Genomic DNA, 25,861 nt, shown 5'->3' with positions numbered 1-25,861 from the left:
TTGAGTTTGTACAAACATTGTTGAAAATGTGCCAAGTGAACAAAGTAATTATGTACGAATTTTTCCTTACAGCTGAGTGTCGTAGATACTTACATTTCAGACAAGTTACCTTCTGTGACATCTGGCTGGATTTGCTCTATCCCCTTCCCTCTGCCAGGCATGCAATCTTCTTGAATTTGGTGAATAGATCATTTAAAATGAAGGGAGACCTTTTAACCTCAGTCATCCTTACCTCTTCCAGTACCAAAATTTGGGTTTTGCCATGCACTAAGAAAGCCTTGTCTTGTTTGCGCATAAATACGCACGTGTTGTTTTCAAGTCTGAGGTTAAAGAGGACATCTCTCTTAAAGCCATGTCTCCTCTCGTGACCTGGGTCAGATTTGTAGGATGTGATGAATTCTTGTGAAAGGAGATTTAAATCCTGAGGCTTGACTTAATATTTGGAAAGAAATAGTAATAAGTTGAGCACTGGAGTTTGTGGGGTTGGTAGCTTCTATTACATAGCAAATGACTGTTTATTGTATTATGACACAGCTTTTACTTCTTTAATTTAAGGGTTCTAAAACTGTTAAATAATTAAGCAGAAGGTATTGAGTATAGGGTTCATTATGGGCAAAAACAGCTTTGTGTGGGGATGGGTGCTGTCCTAGTGGCAGGTAAAGATTCTCTGTAATTTTCTTTTTTGCTTTTCTTTAATCTATAAGCAGCAATTAAGGTGTGGTGGAGATGGTTCTTACATTTATTTTAGTTTTACTTTTTTGAAAATACTTGCAATCTGTTTAGGATTGAGACTCTGGAGTCATCCAATGGGATAAGGCACGGTTTTCCTGTTGCTTCATACAGATTAAGGTTAGGATGTTTATATGTGTTCATGGACTATTTTTTGTTTTTAGCCTGTGTTTTGAGGGTCAGGTCAGTATGATGGAATATTATAGAATTACAATAAAACATTATGTATGAAAACATTGTGAGTACTTAGCAGTAGTCCAAACCAAAACCCCCAACAACCCAAGAAATTCTAAGAAAGGAGTATAGAACAAAAGAGGAAATGTTTAGAGGAAGGTGAGAAGAACCCTAAACCCTTTGGAATGACCTCTGTGGAAGGAATGACAAACTAGGACTTGACAAGGTTGAACTGAAGCTATGAAGGAAGCTAAACCTGTGAGTTGCTTCAGGCAAGGTAAATAAGGGTATGATAGTTCTGGTTTGGGGACAGACAGCTAATGAGAAGATGCACAAATTATCAGGAGACTGAAAACAAACAAGAGGAAGTGGTTCTTCTCAAAGCCCATAGTTAAGTTATTAAACAACTTGTTGCAGGATGTTCTTGATGCTAAGAAATTGCATGCTTTAATAAAGCACCTGCCTGGTTTCACTGCGTGCATGGGGGTGGAATCCATCAGGCATTATTAACATCTGTGAAGAAGCTTTCTGAATCTGATAAAGTTAAGTAGGGTTTCATTATTCATTGTTACGTTTGCTGTTGTCCTATGCTCTACCCTTTGCGTTCTCTAATGGTTACTTACCAGGTAGGAAACTGTTCAAAATAGACCTTTGGTCTAATGTAGCACTTTTCATCTAGCTTTGTACTTTCTGGAATAAAGATGGGATGGTATAATATGGCTCAATTGGTAGAGGTAGGGGAAATTCTGTAAGACTAGTGATGTGGGATGTAATGGGAAGCAGATATCCCAACCATACTGAAGCTTCAGTCCTTTAAAGCCCTTGTGTGTTAGGCTAATATTTTTGAGGGGAGTTCTCTAGGCATGCTTATCAAGTGTAGTATGGGGTTTAGTTCTAATTGCTCATCTATGCGGTATGTGCTGCAATATGTGGTGTGTGTGTCAAAGCAGTACTTCACCTTTCTGCATGAATAAGTATAGGTTTACTTTGGGTTGGAGAGTATATTATAAACTCAGTGTGTCTTAGAGACAGTGTTTTGTGCATGACTTGAAAAATATACTTTTGTTTTCATTTTCCAGTGGGAGGCTCTAGATTTGAATGACTGTGTCCCAAGTGTTCTAGGAAGCTCTTCATTTTTTTTACTATTGCTCTTAAGTTTTGGACACTTTCATTGTAGTTTGATGGATGCATATTGCCTATATGTACCTTGCGAAGCCAAATCCAAAACAACTTTTCAGTAGAAAAAATTAATGTGTAGAAAACTCATTTGTAACTTCAGTGCCAGATTTTGATGCTATGGAATCTATAAGTGAAATGGAATTGTTTTTTGGAAGAGAGTTGGAAGCGTGCTTAATAGCTGAATAGAAAGGTACAGTAACACAAAAGCCAGTGAAGTTTTTTTTCTTTTTAAAGCTTGATTAGTATTCTCCCCTTCGCCTGCCTCCTCCCCCCCCCCCAAAAAAAAAAAAAAAAAGAAACAAAAACAAACCACCAGCAATGTTTATGTAAAAGCTGCACTTGCTCTGTTCTTTGCTTCAGTTGTGAGGTTTCAGAAGTTGATTGATTGAATTCAAATCTTACAGGGGTGGATGTGCTGAACTGAATTCCCACGGACTTTGTGGAAATAGACAGCTGGATAGAGAAGAGGTTATACCATGACTCCAGCTGAGAGAAGCAGTAAGGTGAGCTTGTTAAATATCAGAGAATCCTCACAGGACCCCCTTGTAATTGAATCCATATGAAACCAGGTTCATTAGTTTACTGCCTGTGAAATAACTTGTTTAGCAAGGAGTGTTTTTAATCTAGTGCTTACATTTTTGACTTGAGAATAGCTAATGTCAGGGGCTGTTTGCTTGCCAGCTTCCTTTCCAGAGCTTTTCTTTTTGAAGTCCCATTTTGAAACTGAGAAAATATATTCTAAAGAAAAAAAATATGAAGAGCTGTGTTTTCTGTGTTTTATTGAGTTGGCAATAAGCCATCTAATTTTCATATTTCTAGGTGCTTTGTACCCTATGTGGGATGAATGGTTAGCTTTTTGATAACTACAGATTGTTAAACTTGAATTTAAGTTAAAGATGTAAGAAAAGTTTTCAGGGAGTTCTGTGTGAAATAAAATGACAGTGAGACGTAAGACCTTCTAAAACAGCTTTGAATGTGAATGTTTTTTAAATTGGACCTTGCTTGTTTAAATGTCAGATCAAGTAGTAAGCAGGAGTTCAGCACAAGCTCAGTTCCTGAGTTTTCTCTCCTTCCTTCCTGTTTTTCTTCCTCTCATCCTGATTCATTCCCAGGAGTGCTGAACATAGGCAGCCTACATACAACCTTTTTATCACCATTTTTTATAACTCTAGTCAAAATATTAAATACATATATTTTGCAGTAAAAGCACATCTAACCCAAATGTTTCATTTCAGGTTGTAAAGCTTTGGTCATTTGCAGTAATTACAGTATTAATTGTTAGTGCTTAAACTTGCATACAAGATTTCATTCTGTTACTTCTGTATGTCAGTATGAGCTTTGTTAAGCAGAAAGCTGTTTAAAAGGGAAAAGGTAAAAGTCCAAAGTCATGCCCTCAGAACATTGTATTGAAGAGAATTGTTTCATGCTGCAGCACAAAAGAGTATGCCAAAATCTAAGATAAATCAAGCATGTTCTGGTCAATATTCCGTGCTGCCCAGCTGATTTCTAAAGTAGCCAGCAAAGTTGTAGGTTTTGGCTCCATCAATTTTAACAGTCTTTATAGTGCTGCTTTTAAGTGTTGCTTGCAAGGTTTCTAGTTCAAGAACATGAATGCCATCCAGCTTTGGTGAAATTTTCATTATTGCACTGTTGAAACTCAATTTGTTTGAACATACTGATAATATGGCCTCAGAAATCTGTTGGTCACCACAGTGTGGCTTATCAAACCCTTCGCAGAAACTCGTGAAGAATTTTGTAAGTAATGTATAATAATTACAATAATTTTAATAATGTGTCAGTGTAACTTCAAGAGAATTACAGAATAACAATTTTGCTTAAGTTCATACCAGGACATAATCTTGTCTCTGTTTTTTCAGGTGTGCTTGGCAGTGACAATGGACTATTTGTTTGCATCAGATACTCTTATATGAAAAGATCACAGTTCCAAAAAGCTTAAACATTATTTCATCTTCTGAAACAGAATGGCGGGTTTCAAACGAGGATATGATGGAAAAATTGCAGGGTTGTATGACTTGGATAAAACTTTGGGCAGAGGCCATTTTGCTGTGGTCAAACTTGCTCGACATGTCTTTACAGGTGAAAAAGTAGCAGTAAAAGTAATTGACAAGACCAAGCTGGATACTCTAGCTACTGGACATCTTTTTCAAGAAGTTAGATGCATGAAACTAGTGCAGCATCCCAATATTGTACGGCTGTATGAAGTGATTGACACCCAGACAAAGCTTTATCTTATCTTAGAGCTAGGCGATGGAGGAGATATGTTTGATTACATCATGAAACATGAAGAAGGTCTGAATGAGGATCTGGCAAAAAAGTACTTTGCTCAAATAGTTCATGCTATATCGTACTGCCACAAACTGCATGTAGTTCATAGAGACTTAAAACCGGAGAATGTGGTCTTCTTTGAAAAACAAGGACTTGTGAAATTAACTGATTTTGGCTTCAGCAACAAATTTCAGCCTGGAAAGAAGCTCACCACAAGCTGTGGATCTCTTGCATATTCTGCTCCTGAAATTTTACTTGGGGATGAGTATGACGCACCAGCAGTGGGTAAGTCCTGTTTGAATTCAACTGTTAATCTAAATTTAAGTACCATGATGTTGTACCACTCTGTTTCCTGTTCCAAGAGAGTGCCATATGTGGAAGCCAGCTAATCGGCAAGAATTAATATTTTATCGCTCAAATTACAGATGACCTAGTGTTGGAGTATCTCTATTAAGGGGAGATACTCAAAAAATGCTTGAAGTTCTTTTTATAGGGACTGATGCAATTGCGTTTGTTGGAAATAACTTCTATAGCAAGGTGAATGCAATGTATATGTTTGTACTTCCTTTGTTAGAGGACATATCTCCTTTTCTGAAAAGTGTCTGTTTTTTTTAAATCCTCCCAGACCAGGTTTGTTGTTCAGGTGAGCCACGTAAGAATGACATTCTTACTGTTAACATATTCTGCTTTAAGGTGCTAGGAATCCATTTGCAGTAAGCATGGACTTAGCTTTCAAATGAGGAGACGAGAAACTATGAAGAGCTTTAACACTCAATTCCCTCTCTGCCCTTTTCTTGTTTGAGAACTGAAAATACTGAGCGAGTTCCAGTCGCTTTCCCAGTTCTTTAACTTACATGTGACTAGTACTCTTTCCTTTTAGTGGTCATATTTAACTGGAAAGTGGAGTGTGCTATACAGACTAACACAGTTAATTCTCTTACTCTATTTTTAGGTCTACTGCATATGTTGTTAGAAGTAACTCTATTGTTTTTTTAAATAGCTGTAAACATTGGTAGTGGTCACTAAATAGTGTCCTATAGTCATACAGCTTGCTCATATCTGTTAGTTAAGGTAGCATTCACTTAGACTTGCATAACAACGCATTTGGGTACATGTCATTTCAAGTGATGATTCAGAAATAGCTTATTATAGTCAAAATGTCTCCTGTGCTTACATGTCTCATATCTGATACTTCTATACTCTCTTAATACCACCCATTGGGACTCTGTACAGAACTCTGCCTATATTTTGCGTTGTTATAGTAGTGACCGTAGCAATCAATGGTTTAAATATTTGAAACTGACTTTCAGCATGTCCCTTTTTTTTTTGCTAAGCTACCTGATAAAGGGTCAGATAATTTTATATGCTGACAAGGTGATCCTGCACAGTATTGAACTAATGTTCTTGCCTTACACTTAATATTTTTTGAGTTATTAGATCTTACCATTGTTGCTTGAATGTTTGAATGCCATTTCATGGCTTCTAATTTTGAATAAATATTTTACTGTGGGATTTCTAGACCTGAAAGTACTTTCTCAAATGTGTTATAATTAGGAATGTGACATGTCTTTGTTCGTGGTTTTGCAAATCCATGTTGATGCTACAGTTGAAAATGATTTCTACTTAAAGTCAAATGTTTTAGAAGAGTTGGTTCTGGTTTTATCAGTGGCAAAATAGAAATCCAAATTCCTGAGTTTTTCTGTGTTTTTAGGTCTTTTAAAGAACCTTCTAAAGTGTGATTGTAACTGATTGCAGTGGCCTCTGAAACTAGATGGGGAAAATGCATTTTTCAGATACTCTATTCTATATATTCAATAATTCTATGGATTATTTCTTGAAAAATGTAGCAGTCGAATTTCAGAAGATGAGCCAAAACCTGAAATTTTGATATTACTGCCCGATTAGAAATGCTTGGAAGAAGGAAGGGTGTATGGGGACTTGGGGGGATGGGGGCATTGGGAAGGATTGGGTATACATAGGTTAATTTATTCTCTCCTTAAAACCATGTAGCCACTAGGTGAGAACAGTTAATCCATGGAGGATGGGGACTTGGGAGGAGTAGGAACTCAGAATAGGTTTGTGGTTCTTGAATGTCTGAACAAGACATGGAAACTTGGGATGCTACCTTTAAGTGGTCATCTTCTGATTTTATTTCAGGTTTTATAGCTTTTGATGCTGCATTTTGTATTCCATGATGATAAATTATCTGTTGTCCTATCACAGTTTTACAAAACTTTGAAAAGTTGTTAGTATTGAATAAATGGTAACTGCAATGCAAATATGACATTTGTGAGGGTTACTTTTAGAAATAAATGGTAGTGTAATCTCTCTATTCAGCTCTGTATTTGAGGGCATTACTTGAAATACAGAAACATTAGGGTTTGTCTGAAGAGCTATCTTTTTGATACGTTGCTTTGAGAGAATCTGTACTTATCTTGGAAAGCTAAATTGAAGAGTTTAAATCTGCCTTGAGCCTAAAAGCTTTGACCAGATGGTCCAAATTGAATTCTGTAGTTAATGAAGCACACTTTGGACCTCTTAATGCTAAGTGCAAGAATGGTGACATCACACAAAATGTTTCTTAGAGGAATCTGTAAGCAATTAGATAGGTAAACTTCTAAGTCATAGTACTAGAAGAAAATGATTTCAATCAGTTGATAGAGGTGGATCTATCTAGCAGTGTGTCTTATAGATGGTGGATTGATGTAAACAGTAGAAGTTAACTGAAAATGTATTTCTTCTAGCTTATGTTTAGTAATGCTAGTTAAGCTCTGATTCCCAGAATATTTAAATACATAGCATTGGGCAGTTTTTGTTTGTTCCTCAGTGTACGGTCCCAGTTACTAGATACTAAAATATCCTTGTCAGCAGATTGCAGTACTTCTGTTCTAACTTATTTAGTGGCAGTTTTCACCACTTTGTAACGCACTACGAAAGGGTTGTCAAGGTAGTATTTACAGTAAACTTTGATAGTTCATATTTTTACTCTGATTTGCCAGTAAGATAATGACCTTGAACAGTCTGAATATTCCCCTCGAAGCGTGGGTGACAAGGTACACCATATAAGGTTTCTAAATATGACTTATTTGCATATTTTTAATGCAAACGTGGAAAAAAATAAAAACAAATTTTAACCCCCTCCTCTTCTCCCTCAAATAGAGTTGTAGTTGGAGAATCTTACAAGAATACATGTTTGGGGAATTTATTACTAGTCATGCAACTGAGAAATGAATTTGTGCAAACTTTTATTTTAACCTTTAAAGATTAATGCTAAGATGAGGTCATTGCTAGAGGACTACAAGTATATTTAAATTCAGAACTAGACATTTTAAAAAGAAGTTAGATCAGTTACAAATTATTGAGCTAGTAGTTTGCAAGGTGTGTATGCATAACTTGAAATAGTGTCAAAGTGCTGTGAACTCATTCAGCTGTTGGGCTATTAATATTTCAAGAATGACTGACAATAGCAAAGATTTTGCCAGTTAGAATGAAATTACATTATAGCTGGACCAATCTAAAACTAGCTGCTGATGAGAAAGGAGGTCATGCTTTCTCCACTGTGACTGAATGATCCTGCCTCTTTGTAAGCATCTGGACGCTTGATAACCAACTCAATTTGCTAAAATGCCAAAGTAATAATAAAAAAAAAAAAAAAAGACGAATGGAGTATAAGCAGAGCATGTTTTTTTAATGATTATCATGAATGGAAACAAAACTTACATTTATCTAAAATTGTCATATTAAATGTATCAAGAAAAAATAGTCAAGATGTAGGTTTTTGCGAGAGACTTTGTGACAAAAACGGCTTTTCTCATGTCTCTTGGATAATATTAGAATGACTATAAAAAAACTGTTTACACTTTGTTGCTACACAGAGCTGAAATATTCAGGGCAAGCATTTTATTAAGCTATACGCTTAATATTATGGAGAAGCTTGCTTTATGAAAAGTAACTGTTTCAGCTAGTTTAGAGATTAATCTCCCCTTTGTGAAGCTACTTAAAAGCTTTCACACTTGAAAAAGAGCCTAGATAATTTAGGTCTGTCATTTCCTTTTGTGTTTAAGGCTGCAGTTAAAGTGATGCAAGAAGAGTATTAGGTAATGATCATATGTTCTCAGGGCTTTCCAAAAAGCTCAGTTAGATAATGAGAAGTACTGTTGCTTGTAGTTTCCCATGTTGTTTTCACACTTAGTTAAAATTTGTTCTAGTCAGAGAAAAGTGAGAGGACTCGTGTTGCACCTAAAGTTAATCTGATAAATCAAATAGACGTATTACTTTAGATCAGACTGCCGTTCTGTCTAGGGCAGTGGTGTAATCCAGCAAACCCCAGCAGTGTTGAAAAGTAGCTACAGATGAGGAAGAATAGGGTGCGCTTCTGGTAATGCTCTTACTTCATTTCTCTACCAGCATCAGCAAAGATTGGATCATTAAATAACTAGAAATCGACTCTTTTCTATGTGGTAGTTTAATTAGCTTTTGAGTTTAGTTGGTTCTTTCAGAGGAGAGCGAAATCTGCTTAAACTGCCTGGACTCTCTACAAATGGTGAGTGCTGTGTAGGCTACAGTAATTCTGGAAGGCACTGAGGCTTCTGGCAGTATTTTGTTGTAGTCAGGTATTCATTTCGTAGATGCATGGAAACATTTGCAGAGTAAATTCAGCCTTCTGGGGATGAGAGGTGTGCAAATTCAGATGGTAGGATTGGGACTGTTTATTTAGCATAGTTGAGCACAGGCCTCTGAAATGGTGCTGCAGTACACAAATAACATTGAATAATTGATGATGGTACCTATGGTGCTGCAGGCTGTCCTGTCCTCACAGCAATGCAAAGAGGATGGGGGGAAAAGTTCTTCATAAAAAAACGTGACTAGCAATACTGTAGTTACTCTAACTCAGTGCTATTTGACTTTGTAGTCCAAATCTGACTTGCTGCCTTCTTTCAAGTTGTATGGGTCAACCACTGGGATGAGATTCATTGCTTTAGTGTTTGATGCTGGCTCTTGCACAGCTCAGGCCTGATGAGCATATTCTCACAATGTGCTAAGACAATGTATGTATGTATTCATTATCTAGTCATACATTTCATACATTTTCTATTAAGGGAAATCAAGGACTTGTCGTACACACCTTTCCTGAGGTGGATGATGCTGCATTTAGACTCATTTTGTTACTGTTGGAAGGATCTTGCTTTTTTTTCCTTTCTCTCATCAGGGATTTGCAGGGGCTTTTTATTTGCATGTAGTGCTGCTGGAGTGTGTTTTTGGTCTTTCAAAGCTCCGGCCAGGTTTACCCAGTACTTGAGCATTAGTCCTGATGACCTTATCTGGACTGCATGGAGCTAGTTTTGGTGTTCCTGCATGTATATAGCACTTTACTCACAAACTGAATGGCTGATGTAGGCATAATGCCCAGTGGCTGTGTACAGTGACCTCTTACCCTATAAAAATGCTGAATATAAGATTTGACAGACTTGACTCAAGGGGGAAAAAAGTATTAATGTTCATAAACTGTATGGTATTGAATCACTTCACATGCTTGACAGCTTTTTGGAATTTTAGTATGTTCAAAATGGGATCATAGCCAAACTCGACAGAAATAAGCAGCAAAAACTCCTTTCAACTGATTGTTTTGAAACCCCCCTTTTTAATGTTACGCTGCAATGTGTTTTTGGTAGTTGGATACAATATACAGTGAGCTTGAAGGTTTGAGGGTGCAGAAAGCTAAAATACCGTAGTATGTAGCTGCTTCCAGCATAGGAGGGCTTCCCCTTTGGTTTTGCCTGCATCAGTGCAGAACTGCCCCTCCTCATGTGCAGCACTCTGTTGCGTTGCTGACCATTTGATAAGCTGATTTGGTTAGCTAATTCGACAGAAGACTCTACGTTTTTCTGCAGGCTTAACTTCTGCCAGGTTAGCAATAGGAGCTGTTTGTTCAGTTAGTGTTCTGAGTGGAAGAGCTGGTGCAAAGGAAGCGATGGGAGCGTGCAGCTCGCACCAGAGTTCTGGGGAAGGTGGTAGGACCTGGCCGTTTTTAGTGTGAAGCAAGTTTAGGTTAGATCAGCTCATCCTAGCTCATTTATCTTCCCATTCCAGGCAAGAGAAACTCATTTGACTGAAAATGAGGGTCATTCATCAAGCAGTATTGCCATTGCTTTTTTTTTTTTTTTTTTAGGAAAATAACATGCTCTAACTGTTCAGGCTGAAATGCTTTTTGGAGCAAAACAGGACTTGATGCGAGTACCGTGTGTGTTTCAATGCTGCTCTCTCTTCCTCTGTGCTTTCCTTGTGCTAGTGGCCAGGGCTGCTCTACCTTCTCCCTGCTGTGCTGTGCTCCTCATGCTGCACTGCTGAAGAAATGAGTCAAATTTGAAAAATGAGCAGAAATGAGCTTTTTGTAGTTCTCAGAAGGAGCAAATTTAGAGAGTTGGTTGTAGTGTGCGTTTAGAAAGCTTAAATCTTTAGGAAACTCATGTCATGTTAACAAAGAATATATTTTTGTTCCATGCCAGCATGCAGCTAGTAACCTTTATTTTTAATGAAAGGGGAGTCCAATTTTTAGGTGATACGCTAACTTGGTTTCTGCTTCTTTTTCCTCAGTCTAATTGTTTTATTGACAAGAAAATGGCTTTAGTGCCTCAAATTATTCAGAGGGTTATTTTGCAGGTAGAGGAGCCTTGTATTCAGAAGTGAAGTTACGATGTGACAGAGCTATAATAAAGGGTGCAAGTCTGTGGTTATGATAACTTCTCAGTAAATATATGTGATTTAAAGTAAATGTATGCTGCCTAATATTTATGAAATAAAATTTGTGTTCCATTCTGGATTACTAATGTACATGTTTTAATCCATTCACAAATAAATTGCTGGGTGAAGCAAAGAATAACTTACCCAAGTGAAAGTACGGAGAAGTTGTCAAGATAGACTTCGGATACTAGCCTCGGCTAAACTGCAACTTGAGTAAAGAGATGCTTCTTAGTCATCTCCCTATGTTCACAGGAGAACTGTTTTCACAAAACTTCAAACTGCTGTTGTGAAGAAAGAATTCATTATGATAAATACTATCTCCACAAGATTGGAAGCTTCATTTCATATATCTTGCAAACAAAGGTTCAGATTACTTACGTTCAGCCCATGACTGACTAATTTGGCAGCACGGATCTGGTGGGACCTAAATCAGTGCTGTACTACTTAGTTACAAACCAGATGCTCAAGTTTTGCTTGTTTAATCATTCATGTGTAGAGCTGTACTAAGATGTTCATTTTTGTAAGTAAAGCATAAATTATGCAACGTACAGCTAAAACCTTGAGGAAAAGATGATACAGTTGATCAGAAAATACAAAGGATATCTTAGATATCATAGGCGAATTGTCTTTGTTTTTTTAATGCATAAGTACTAAAGCATCACAGTGAAACGTGTATATAAGTTGTATGTGCTATATAGACTTCAATATAGACTTAACTATTTATACTTGTTTTTTTTTATCCTGGCTAACTTTCTTCTGGAGTGGTAGTGTTAGAAAGTTCAAGCAGATTTTAATTTTTTTTACTGTAGGTTCAGTAACTTCTGAAATGTGGCTAAGCAACAGAAACCAAAAGAGAGGATGCATTTCTAAATGCAGAACTGATGAATCGGTAAAAAAAGGCTATTTTGGAGTAAAGGCAGTGACGTGTGTTCAGTAAAACCTTTTACTGGTAGTGTGGGTTTCTTTGGTTTGTTAATGAAGAACATCAACAGTTTGTCTTCAATAGTTTCATGCAACCAGCAAAACGCAGGCGATTATTTTGAGGGGAAAAAATAAGCAACAGTTGCCAAACTGAATGAAACTAGAAATCATTTCCAAAGATAAGACCAGTTACTGATGATTATGTTTTAGTCAAATAAAATAACATATAGAACAGACTGTTTCATCAGACAGATGAGCTAATTATGAAAATAATTTGCTAAATGCAATTTGGTATTTATGCTCTTTTTTTTTTGAGGGATAGGGGAAGGAAAAGATTTCTCTTGATTCTCTTGTCTGCTCTGTGCTCTAATACTTCTAATTGGATTTGTAGTGCTTTAAGACAGAGGGAGTACACAGTTCTGCCTGTAAATTTTGGAAATGTTGGCATTGATTGCAGATGATCTCTGCCTCAGTCTTTTGCAAGGGAGAAATAAATCCCATTTTACAAAGACTAAAAAAAAACCATAGCTGAATGCTGTGATGATGCCACAGACAGTTGCATCTCTGGAAGCTGGAGAGGTCAGTATGCGAGCTTATTCAGTCTTTTTCATGAAAAGTTAAAGAACGGGAGAATACTTCAAACGCTAAAAATTGAATATCCTCAAAAAATATAATCTTTCTTCCTTACCCATACTCTTCAAATTTATATTTTGTCCAGTCTGATCATCTTCCAGATTTGCCTGTGCATATAGTAGTGTAAAAGTAGCACAGAAATGTTGATATTGCTAACACAGGATTATTCTGTAGTGTTTTCCTGCTGACTTTTTATGCATGTGTTGCAAATCTTCTAAGCTTTTTATCACAGGCTGGAAATACTTTTCTTATTCTTTTGAAGCACAAATATATCACCAATGTAACAGGCACCGTTCAACCAGTTAGCATTATGATACCAAGCTTTACCCTTTATTATAATATATAAGTTTTTATCACTAAGCATATAAAAATCTATCTGCAGTGTTTGTTGTGTATTTTTACTCTTAAGCTATGTTTTGGCTTTTCAGACAATAATGTGAAGTTGTTACAAATGTGAGTTTCCATTCTGTTTTCCATAGCCTATGCCGTGAGAATATTAAATTTCAGTTTGTAGCAAGCCCGCTTGCCACTATTATCGTTGTGAATTATTAGTCTAGACCTATTCCTGAGCCCACTGGAAGTTCCATTCCTAAATTCCAATCCAAATAAAGTAGTTCAGGATGAGGGTTTGTGTCTACATTGAAAACAACATGCTTCAGAAATTGCCCGGTTGCTGTCTAACCCTGAAGATGCCTAGAGTGCAATGATGTGTGTGGTTTTTACATTAGATTTTCACATTTAGCTCTGCACAGAAAAGAAACTTGATACTAAAAGAGCCTCGAGTTATCGGCATTCAAGGCTTATCTTCAACAGGTCTCCCCGGATTGGGCTTTCTCCCACAAATGTCCTCTGACGAGGTTGTAGCAGCAGTGGTGGGGACATTAATGTCACCAGGAATTGTCCCTGATACTGGCACTTGGGCCCATTTCCAGCCTTCATTTATCCACAGTCTGTAGATACCTTTGCAGTGGTAAAATAAACATGTAAGCATTCGTATCATCTCCATAAAAGCTGATTTTTGAGTTTTTGTTTATTGAATGAAGTGGCTTCTCATGGAAGATAACTATGATGTTCAGCTGTCACTGGAGTGTTTACAGTAAAGCCAACTAAATCGTTCCGTATTCCATATTTCTGAAGAAGCAGGCTTTCTGTAGAAAGGTCTGTTTTAGCAACTGAACAATATGTGCTGTGGAAACTGGAAAAAATACTTGTTCCACTACAGGTCTGAAATAAACAACTTTATTAAATGGACTCGATTTACGTAGCTAAATGCAAATATGCCCGTTCCAAAAGGAGCATGGATTTTTAGTTTCTGATGATCACAGATTCACAAAGCATATAAAATGTGACAAGCATCTGACTGAAGCTGTAAGGATTCTTTGTAAACAGTAACTTTCTGAAATCCGTAGTGCTGATTTTAGGATTAAACCACGAACTTCAGAAGGCAATAAATGTCTGAAATGGTGAAGCCCAGCTCAGTGGTTAAGCAGATGAGCGTGGCTATCCTTCGTGCCGCGTACAAGCTCGGACGTAACAGATGTCTGCCTGCCCGGTGTTGAGGACAGGCGTAGCACAGGCAGCCGGTGACGTGGTTTGGTTTCCATGGCAGTGACTTCATGTTATGTAAGGAAGTTGCGTGTACACAGCCCTGGTTGTCATGGTTCTGGGAATCCTGCTTCAACAGCCCCTTCCTGATCAACATTATTTAACGGCTTTCAAAACAATAAAATATCCTCCAGTGCAGTTAGCTAGCTAATGCTTTTAAAGTCTAATCTGTCTTTTCATTCAGGACATAGCAATGGTGATTTCAAGTTACTAGTGCCTGATTTTTGTAGGCTAAATCACATCTGAAGATCTTCACTGTGCTTTTGAAAGAGACCCTGATTTTAGCAACTGCAGCGCACAAGAGTCATGTGTCTTCCTTCAGCACCCTCACTTGAAATTTTACACAGAAATATGCTAAATGCATGCAACACCTCAGGCATAAATTCTATTTTTGCATTCATTTTTTGGAGAGAATAAATGACCTTTGGGATGATAAAGGAATATAAGCTACAAATGTTGTTGACTTAGCCAAAGCCAAGGAGTTGTGTTTACAAAAAAAAAAAAAACCTGCTCCGTTATCTAGTTAAGTTACCCATTAGTAAACTTGTTGCAATATCTAAAAGTTCTGTCCAAAATCTGATTTTTGGAGCACTAAGATAGTACCACAGCTAACATATCTTAAAATGATGCACCAGAGGCGCGAAGGTGGAGGAGAGATCTCTGCGGAGTTCTTTACTGTGCATGCTACATATAAAACTATATTTACGTTGAACTGAAGGTGGATTTTATTTTACTGGTATAACTCATGTAACAGGTCTCAAAAATAGTGTTGCTATACATGCAGATCCTTCTCATGTAGTTCTATCCTCTCCTTTGTTTTTTTTTTTTCCCTGCTTGTGCAACCCCTTGGTGAACTAGTGCCATTCTACCTAGAGATGTGTTTTCTTCTCTGCTTTTAAATGTATTTCTGCAGCTTGTAATAATGTGCAAACAGTAACCTGTCTTAGCTGGGATTTTTCCTCTGAGTTGAGCCAAGTTATATAAAGTTCAGAACATTTTTCTGCTTTAAGTGAAGGCCACCCTTGAAGTATGTTTTTGAAAGTGTGTGGAGATCTAAAGAAAAGCTTCTATACCTAAAAACTTTGAGTTGTTATTCTTCTTTCCCCAGTTGTTATTGGGTCTAATAACAGATGTTCTTTCTGGAAACCTTGCTTTGATGAGATGTCGGGCTCTTAATTTGCTGCTGCCCCAACATCTTTCTGATCTGTATGCACAACTGTCTTGGCAAAGTTGATGCTTTTGACAACAAAATCAGAGCAGTAGGTCTTGACTGACGCTTTCACTTTGTTTGATACTGTTTTTTTCCCTCTGTAGCACTGCAAGAGCACTTTTTGGGATGTAGAAATAAAAGATCAAGGTTGCCTGTTCTGCTGGTGAAAGTGGTCTCCCCAGCAGAATGAGCTATTCTTCTTTTGCTATACGTACTATGTAAACAGAAATTCACAATGGCAGGGTACCAGCACAAGAATGGACAGCATGTAGTAACTAACTGTTGATGATAGCACTTGATCAGTTGCATTCAAGCAGCTTCCATCTTCTGTAGGTTCCTTGGGATCCAGAGAACACGCTTCTCTCACTATTAATAGAAATGAATAATAGAGCAGCTCCGATTGCAGCAGCAAAAAACAGTATGGTAAAGAGCATTCCTGTGTGACTTTGTATATTGTTTGGGGAAATAATAAAATTGTGTAATTAAGCACCATAAAAATAATCTCAGATTCAACTCTTACTAATGTCTCAAAGACAGCTATTCTTCAAGACCTTGAATTTTGCCTCTGTCTTAGCCAAATGGTGCTATTCTGGAAACCATGAGTTTTTCAAAATGTAATATTATTATATTAAAGGGAGAACAAAACCCCATGTCTTTATTGGAAGAATGTGCTTTCTTTTATCTCCAGACTTTTTTGCTGTATATTTTCTGAAGTTGTTTGAAAAATACACATTTATGGATCTCCAGTGGAGGAAAGTGGAAAGCACAGATACAGAATTGACTTTTTTACATTTATAGAATGACTTAAGACTAATAAATCAGGTATAAACATTAACATTTCTTATATGTACTGTATAGTCATTTAATTGTTGGTCTGTTAAGTCTTTCAAAATTATATGTGAGTATTACCTCCTATTTTGGAATATATGCTCTGAAGGTTTCAGCATCTAAACCTTGGATTTTGATGCTGGAAATTTGCAAACCAACATCCTTGTTTAAGATTGCATGTAGCTGTCTGAATAATTGTGACAGAAATACCAGTGAACAATGCAGTTCTTACAAACCAGTTCTGTTTTTCCATTGTTCTTGCAGGTTTTGTGTATTTTTAGTCAATTTACTTTGAAAAGTTGCTTAACGTTTCCTTTCAATTTTTTAACCACTTCCTTTACACTTAGAGCCATCCTTTTTACACTATTTAGTGTGAGGAGTGAAAAATAATTGTGATTTTTATAGCTGAGTAAAATTACCCTGTGTTGGTTTAAATGGTGCATTCAAGTTGTGCGTTTGTATTATTGACACTATTTTGGTGCTTCCTGTGCTGCCTCACCCTTCCGTTTTCTCAAACACCTGCAAATGTGCTGGTTCTGATGGGCAAAAAGAAGCTCTGTTTTCCTGTTGATGCTGAATACTGCAATGAGGTACTTTGGGCCTGAACCTATACATTACAAAAGGCCTCCTGGAAATCACAGAATCTCAGGGTAGCTCAAGTTCGAAGGGACCTCTGTAGGCTGCCTGGTCCAACCCCCCTGCCCAGGCAGGGATACCTACAGCTTTTTGGCCATGACCATGTCCAGGTGGCTTCTGAGAACATCTCCAAGGAGGCAGATCCCCCAGCCTCCTTGGGCAACCTGTGCCAGTGCTTGGCAGTCCTTCCCAGTTAAAAAAAAAAAAAAAAAAGTGCTTCTTGGTGTTCATACAGAACCTCCTGTTTCAGTTTGTGTCAGTTGCCGTTTGTCCTGTCACTGGGCACCACTGCAAAGAGCCTGGCTCTGTCTTCTTTGTACCCTCCTTCAGGTACTTAAAGACACTGATAAAATTCCACTGAGCCTCTTCTCCTCCAGCCTGAGCAGTCCCAGCGCCTCATCCTAGGAGAGGTGCTCCAGTCCCTTCATCGTACTAGGGAGCCCACAGCTGGACACAGCACTACTACTACTCCCACTCAGAAAAGAGTATCAAATAGATTTCTGCAACCCTCTGTTACTCACGATCTGTAGGCTAATCTCACCTCATTTCTATGTAGGATGAAAGCTGCTGTGTACTTCCCATTGCATTTCTAACAAGGTGACAGCTTGCAGTTCACCAGAAAGAGAACCTCATTAAAGATGTTGCCTTATTCTTCAGATGGGTTGTTTGGTTTGGTTTGGCTTAGTTGCACGTGAAGCTTCAAACAAAGGATTGTGTCTAGTTACCCTGGTACAGAGGGTACAGAGAATAGGTCAGGATGTCCCTTGATTTGAGAGACTACATATGAGGGGACAGGACAGACGTCTTGAATGTGTCCTCTTTATATACCTGCAGGCATCCAAGCACTTAGCTCAGCTTCCATATATGAGGAGAGACTTGCCATAATGTGATTCTGGAAGGCTTGTGAAGATGACTCCAAGATGACATCTGTTGTGACTTCGTACAGTCTGCACTAAAATAAGGAGGGAACGTGTTAAGTCTTCCAGTGATTTTTTTCTTCAGTTTTCACACGTAGATTAGACTGACTCAGGCACGTTGTTTCATTGCAATTTCACTTCCTAATTATTAGTATACTTCAGGTCTGCTTAGACTTCTAAACTCTGTGACACCCTGAGCAGAGTCATTTTAGTAGCCGTGAGCATAGACGCGATGAGGCTGAAGACCTTCAGGCACAGCTGTAAAAATAGGGTGTAAATAAAACCCATGTAATTGGTTCTGCACGGTACTACTTCTTGGCCGCATCAGAAAAATGTCTGCGATGCTCTCAGGCTAACAAAACACACTTTTGTTAGGAAAAAGTCTAATAGTGAATTTGCCTGTAGTATGTGAGAATAAGAGGTGGTTGCTAACCTAGTACTCTTCAGTGGGAGCATAAAATACTTGGATTGTATGACCAGATAAAACAAAAGGTCTTAAGCGTGTTTTTAGTTTCTAACAAAATGTTTTTCTGCATACACATGACGGCTTTTTAGTAACACAAAATGCATGATGCGATGAAACGCAGCAGTTCTTTGCAGAATTGATATTTCACTACGATGAATCTGTATTTTTCAGGCAGTGGTATGAAAAATAGTAGGATGTTTCATCTCACCATTAGCAGGTTGTCTTCTCTGGAAAGACCTATGGATGTGAAGTGCAAAATACAGCAACTAATGAAAGAAAAATATGCAGGATTCTCAATTGTGTGCCGCACAATCAGTAACTACTTTTATTTGTCAAAGCAAATAGTAGTTTGATAGCTAACTGTATGTTGCATTAGGGCAAACTACAGTTACTTATTTTCATATAGAGGATGAGTTGGATTCTGCTTCTGCAAAGTTTTGTTTCTTTACAAAGTAACTGTACATACATGTTGTAGTTCTCCCGAAGTTATTTAAGCAGTATCTGTCATCACAGATCCTTCCGAAGTGAAATCTCCAAGTGTGTGTATATCCAAGAAAAGCCAACCACACAGCTGGTGTGTAGTACGCTGTGTCACTGTTCTGTGTGCAAACCAGAACATTGAATGGATGCTGCCAGCTAAAAGAACACGCACGGGGATGTTCAGTACCTCCTCGGTGAGGCTGAAACACTTCAGGGTCTGCTAGAGTTTCCTGTATGTGCCGATTTCATGGAAATTTAGTTGTTTTGCTGCAATTCTTGGCCTTTTCTTGGGACTCGTGATATTTTAAGCTGATTTCTTTGACTATTCCGTTCTTCCTTCTGTTTGAACTCTTTATATGCTGACTATTAATTTATGCTTTAATTATTTCGCTTCCCTCCCCAGTATTTTTCTCTCGGCTTAAATTTAGCCAACGTACTTTTATTATAGCAAACATAATTTGTCTGTAATTACGAATGCTCTGCGGACTCTCCTAAAATACTTCCTGCAGAAAGGCAACATGAAGTGTTTTAGTGTGGAGGGAATATCGAACAGAATGCTGGAATATGGGGTAGGCTGTACCACAACATAGGTTTCTTAGAGAAAGATAAAAATCTAGGAAGGGCGTTGATGTACAAAAGATGACTGTTTATAGAAATGCACAAATTTGTGTGTTCTAGGTTTTGTTATCTGTTACATGGTGAGAGATAATGCACCAAAACTTTTTGGCTGCTTTCAAACTACACAGCAGGAGAAAGATGTAAGCAGCTCTACAAAAGCAAAGGGGTACCTTGAGGTAAAATTGCCTCTCTGTCTTGTGAGGCTTTTTTTTTCAATCCTAGCATTCCAAAGCGTTCTGCTTTCTCGCATCACGCTATTAAAGTATTAAAGCACTTTGTGATTTCTAAGCGTGAATAGTCATGTTGAATTTGCAGGCCTACATGGTTTGGTAGCCTCCTGGCCTCAAAGTGCTCAATACATAGAGGATTGAGGTCCTAAAACAGAAATCGAGTAACTGTTTGAGTTAATAGTGTATGCTTAGTACAAATTAGAGCTCTGAAGGAAATTACCCAGTAGTGTTCCTGTTTCTCTCTCAGCTAAACCATAGGAAGTATGGGTCGTAACTAGCAAAATGAGTAATCGTTGTGTGGATGCATGTGTGTGATTTATGTTGTTAAATAAAGCTGTAGCCATCCTTCGGCTTTAAATGCACGTTGAGTATTTTGAGCAGGCCCCAGAAAGCAAGATGCAGTTGGGTGGCCAGCAGTGCCGTTCGCCCTTCAGCTACTTGCAGGACAGAGCTGGTGTGCTCTGCTTCCTGTGACCACTGCCAGCCGCCACCGCCCTTCCCTCAGGAGGTTTCTGCCTTTTTATTTATCTTACTTCAGCTGTTTGGTTTCACATGTGCAGATCTATGAAGTGCTAGGCTATAAGACTCAAAGTTGCTGCTGAAATTTCCGTAGCATGGAGTTGTATCTGAAATTTAAGAGCATGGTAAATATAGTATAGATTTGATTTGATTTTTTTAAATGAAATTTTAGACAACAACGTCTAAGCTTCCTGTATTGAATGCACAGAGACTTCTGAAATATTTTCTTCTAAGCAAACTTTTAATAAAGATTTGAATTAAATGTTAGCTTTTACAGTAAGTAGAAACAAACTTGCTTCATGCCCAGCAGTGCTTCTTTTTCATCCTTGGTATGTCATTTCAGTGGTGACCAAGGAAGCTGTTAAATGTTTTTTGTTTTACAAAAGCAGGAATTAGAAGGAAAAAAGAAGACTCCCAGAGTCTAGTGGAGATCACTGTTAATTTTGTTAGACTTGATGGATTTCTAAAAGCAAAGAGACAATAACAAAAACAGTGACCAAAACACACACTTTTAATGATTGGCCCTTAATGTGTAAGAAAATAGCTTTACATAAATGATTTAATTCATTACTTAGCCATCAGCATTAACAAATGTTTTTAAAGCTACACTTCCGAAGGAAAAACAAATATCACATTAAAGTGACTTTTTTTTAAGAATTTCTTGTTGCATAGGGTAACGAATAAATAATGCCTAGAACAGTTTACATTAGTCTTTCAGAAAGGAGAAAGTTTTGAATGCTATCTCTTAATAATCTCTGTCTACCTGTGAAGGAAAAGATGGTAAAATCTCATCTTCTGAGTGACCAGTGGTCACCTTCAGCTTTCACTAACACTTTGCTATCAAAGATGTGATGCATCTCAAACTGTTACGCATCTTTGAAGTCTTGAATTCTGTTGTGTTTTTTTTTTTTTTTTTTTTTTCCCTTCAGACTATAAAAACTGCCAAGCTACAGGAACTACTGTGTTTTGTACTTTAGTGGAATTGTAAGTTCCATAAGTAATGCTGATAATCAAGAGTACAGTACTAACCCCAATATACATCTTAGTAATGCTTCACAGTTTTGATGGTAATTTTGTCTGCTTTCTCAACAATTATTTTAAATTATATTATATATTTACAGATATATGGAGTTTGGGGGTCATCCTCTTTATGTTGGTGTGTGGACAACCACCATTTCAAGAAGCAAATGACAGTGAAACTTTGACTATGATAATGGACTGCAAATACACCGTGCCACCTCATGTGTCCAAAGAATGTAAAGAGTAAGTAGAGTGCTGAAGAACTTAAGCATTCATAGGAGTGGATTTTCATTATCTTTGAGAGTCCCCATACAATTTTATCAGTGTGGGATTACTCCTTGTCCATTAATAAGATACAGTACCTACTGCTTTTGCTTAGTTAGTATTTCTTCACATCAATTGAGTAGTTTCTTGGGCAGCAGTATACCTTTTTTATTTCCTGTATCTGTTCTTACTAAAGGTTAATCCCTTGATACTTACAGAGAGTAGTTTTTTTCCACGCTTTTGTGAAACTTCTGATTTTATGCAGTGTATCTTTCTTTCATGTGTCTCAGTTGTCATCTGTTTTATAAACAATTAGAGAAGCTATTCACCACTGACTGGCTTTGGCCACCATTCTCGCTGAACAAATTACAAGGTGTTGCTTGGAGAATTTTGTGGCAGAGGTGACGAAGGTAATGATTCCTGTAGATTTCTGTTCAAAATACAAGTTGTCAAAACCCGAGAATATCACAGCAAGTTTTGCACATCTCCTACTGAAATTGCAACTCCAAATCAACATTCTAGGCAATCACGGGAGGAAAATAATCTGTCTGCAAATACCATATGCCACTTGGGAATCATGACTCACTTTGATATGATGTTTATCTGCAGTGTTCACTGCAGCTTTTTTTTTGATACGTTCCAGTATTGATATGTTCCATATGATGAAGATGGGTTAGTGAGATCATTAGTCCTTTTAATATGTATCCCAGCTGCATCTCTGTCCAGTCAAAAGACTAGAGCAGCATCTAGCATTCTGTTAGTCGACATGGAAGGAAATGTATGTTACAACTGATCATAATGACCATTCCTCTCCACCTGTCATCTGTGTGGTCCAGGAATCTAATGCATAACATGATGCCATAGCTGGTTTTCATGTCTTCTAGTGTCTAGCATTTCTGGTATTATGGAAAAGCTGCTCTTAGTGCTCTCAACAGCTTGAGGAGGTTTACATAAAGGGATAGGTTTAAAGTACAATACGGGAAGAGGTTTTAAAAGCTCTTATTAGTGAATTCTATCAAATCTCTTGAGATGCTGCATATGGTGCTGGGGCCAAGAAATTATATCCTTTTGCTTAATATATTGGCTAACACTAATTTGCCTAGAGGCCCAAGTAGATCTGCTCCCCATATGTGGCACATCAGCAATTACTGCCAGTTACCAAAGTGCTCGATGGGTTAGGCTCTAGTAGGGAAATGACTCTCAGACTGCCAAAACTTACTGCTTTGTGTGAAAACATTCTTGGTGTTCTGGGGCGCATAAGCAAGCCTAAAGCAGGAGGCACATGTGGTGCATTTGTGGTGCACTTTACTACAGGTGTTTTAGTACAGGTGTAGTTTAAAAAAAAAAAAGTTTTATGAATTGCATAATTTGTGCTATTTTGTAATATTAATAAAACTGAACAAAATAGGCTCCCCTGTATCACCTGGACTTTCCTTCTGGTAAAGGCAGAGACCGCAGATACTAAGTATATATGTGACATTCCTTTTTTTACAGTAAGGTTTTAAGAAGTTTGGATTAACCTCTGTTTTTAATTCCCTGTATCTCACACCAAAATAAAATAATATTGCAATTACCTCTGTGTTTCGTGTGGCCTTGCAGTTTTGAAGTTGCATGGTATAATGTAGTCAGTGGAGTAACTAAAGCCGTATGTAAGAACTGCTGAACTTTCATTCTGTGTTTTGAAGCAATGAAGTTCCAGCAAAACCTTGGCGTCGAAACTGTTACATCCATGTTCTGTTTATTGTTTAAAGCCAAAAATACCTCCCCAAAACTTTTTTCATGATACACACTGAAACTTCACATATAGTGAGCTAGTAGTGATAATCATGTCTTCTTTCTCTGTTTATTTTTGGAATTTATGCATTTCCCTACCCACACTTGTAAACACTCAGCATCAACCCATTAGTTTGTCACTTCATCATTCCAGATAGTGTTTTTTTCTCTAAGGGTAGAACAGATCCCTGTCCTTTCACAGATACTGAAGAATCAAATGTCTGATAGCTATTTCAAAACAAAATATTTCTACTTATCTTGCCATTCTATATTCTTGTTGACAGCAGCAATAATAGAAAATTATATTTTTATTATTGTACAGACCAGCCTGTAGGCCATCTGTCACAGTTGCCATATAAACCTATTAAAAATAATCGGAAGAATCTAAGCATAGTAAATGAAATCTATAGTGTTTATGGTATTTATAGTTTTCAATAAATAAATAGTTTCAGCTCAGCAATATTTGGAATGTCTTTGAGAATAAAGAAGTTCTCCTCCCATTGTTTACTGTAGAGATTTCTAAGGATCTATTTGGACTGACGGTAGAAAATTTCTTCTTAATGTTGCTCTTACAGTGGCTGCTTTTTAAACATGTGAGTGCATTTTGTTTAGATTTATTTTTTATTCACAGTCTGATTACACGGATGTTGCAGAGAGATCCGAAGCGAAGGGCATCTTTGGAAGAGATTGAAAACCATGCATGGCTCCAAGGAGTTGATCCTTCTCCAGCAACAAAGTACAATATTCCTCTTGTGTCATACAAAAATCTGTCTGAGGAGGAACACAACAGTATAATACAGCGCATGGTTCTTGGTGATATAGCAGACAGAGATACAATTGTGGAGTAAGTTCTCAATCTTGTATGGTTTATTTTGTGCATCTGTCATTGCATTTGATTAAAGAATTTCATTAGAACCTGGGTGTTTCAGTGTTAAAATATCAAGCCATTCAGTTAACAAACAAAGTATTACAATCTTGCTCCTCTGAAGAGGATTCTAGGATGAGAAATACTTAAGTAGACACAGTTTGCCCCTGGGAAAACTTCAAGAAAATCTTTTGGAACAGTGTTCGATTCCTGCAGTAGTGTGCAATCTCAAGCAAACCTGACTGCATTGAAATCCATGCTTTGACTTGTGCTTCTTATCTGTACTAGTTAGTTATGTCTGTTCTCATGCATATTTAGAGGTGATAAATTCTAGCATATTTTCCCTTAGTGCTCTTCTAGTATGCCTGAATCTTTGTAATTTAAAATACTGCTTCTTTTATCTGGATATTGCAAAATTGTCGTTGTCACTGAGTGAGCTTGCTAGAAAGCTGCATAGTTTCTTCTAATACATTAAAACCTGCAAAACCCTAAAATATTCCATAAGTTGAAAGAGGATGTATTTTTTTTTTCCTATTTGTTCATGTTTAACCTGGCTTACAAACTTAATTTAATTGTAAAGTTAATGTGACAACCCTAAAACAACGTAGGTTTTTCGTCCAGTTACATAAATATTACTACTTTGTGGTTGTATGTGCCAATGGGAAAGTCTATTACTGGTGCTTATTAATGAATTTAATGAAATACATTTTTAATTAATGAAATACAATTTTATCATACGAAGTGTTCAATAAAGGAAGGTGTTTTTTTTTGAATGATAACCTAAAAGTATCCCCATTCAGCCACAGTGAAATTAATAGACTTGTTGGCTCTTTATTTTTAGTAAGACCAAGCCACTCTTGTCAAAACATCAAAAATACACAGTTCTGTTTTCAGGTGCTGTTCCTGCTATGAGAAGTACAGTGATATGTGAGCTTGCATGTCCAGTTTTCAGCAAGCCATTGATGTATGGTTTATTTCATGTTTTGTTTTGTACTTTCCCTAGGGCACTGGAAACTAACAAATACAATCACATCACTGCTACTTACTTCTTACTAGCTGAAAGGATCCTGCGAGAAAAACAAGAGAAAGAAATTCAGACCAGATCTGCAAGCCCTAGCAACATCAAAGCTCAGTTCAGGTAAGAATTTAGGAATCTAAATGTGTTTTTCTATGTTGGTGATAATGTTTTTGTGGTGGTGGTGGGTTTGTTTTGTTTTCTTTTTTAAAACTGGTTTGTTATTGAATTGCACAAGCACCACTACTTAAAAAACTGTAATATGCTTATTCATTGCCAATTTTGTGTGTGTTCAGAGTGCTCTGGGTGCTTTAGAATTTGTTTGCAAATCAGCTACCAGTATTTTCATTTTCTACCATTTTCAGGATATGACTAAAGAATTTGAATTTGAAGTCTGTATCTGAGGCAGGAAGTTTTCACACCTGCTAGGAAGAGGGATGTTCATTGACCTTCAGTTCCTCATAGAAATTGTGTATGTAATATTCCTGGAAAAAATCAGTTTCATAATTCCTAAATGTGTTGATGAGGAATTAGGAATAGATGAGAAATCATGCTGAACTTGATGTTAAAGTTTAGTTGTTAGCTTTGGTCTTAATGGGCTTGGATGCTCCCTAATTCAAGCTTAGAGCAAACATCTTCAGGTTATGTTATTTTATTTTTAATCTAGTTTGATGTGCTTCCTATCTAAGGAAAATCATTGAAATAATTGCTTTAATCATCCATTTAAAGATATTGCCATAGAATTTTTAGGT

At 37.3% G+C, this 25,861-nt stretch overlaps 1 protein-coding gene across 2 annotated transcripts in view; it reads left to right on the top strand.

Moving 5' to 3' along the window:
* Nucleotides 1-25,861, top strand: part of SNRK (SNF related kinase) — a 43,686-nt gene that overhangs the window by 10,284 nt on the left and 7,541 nt on the right. For both annotated transcript variants that reach the window (XM_035549764.2, XM_050709023.1), the window contains exons 2-6: nt 2,487-2,585; nt 3,960-4,653; nt 21,294-21,435; nt 23,861-24,073; nt 25,098-25,232. In XM_035549764.2, coding sequence (XP_035405657.1) covers nt 4,065-4,653; nt 21,294-21,435; nt 23,861-24,073; nt 25,098-25,232 — 1,079 coding nt within the window. In that variant the 5' untranslated portion in view covers nt 2,487-2,585; nt 3,960-4,064. The remainder of the gene's footprint in view (nt 1-2,486; nt 2,586-3,959; nt 4,654-21,293; nt 21,436-23,860; nt 24,074-25,097; nt 25,233-25,861) is intronic.

This window comes from Cygnus atratus, chromosome 2, assembly GCF_013377495.2.
Source record: "Cygnus atratus isolate AKBS03 ecotype Queensland, Australia chromosome 2, CAtr_DNAZoo_HiC_assembly, whole genome shotgun sequence".
In the NCBI taxonomy this organism is placed as follows: Eukaryota; Metazoa; Chordata; class Aves; order Anseriformes; family Anatidae; genus Cygnus; species Cygnus atratus.
The sequence above is the reverse complement of the archived record's forward strand: the minus strand, read 5'-3'. Positions and strand labels throughout refer to the sequence as shown.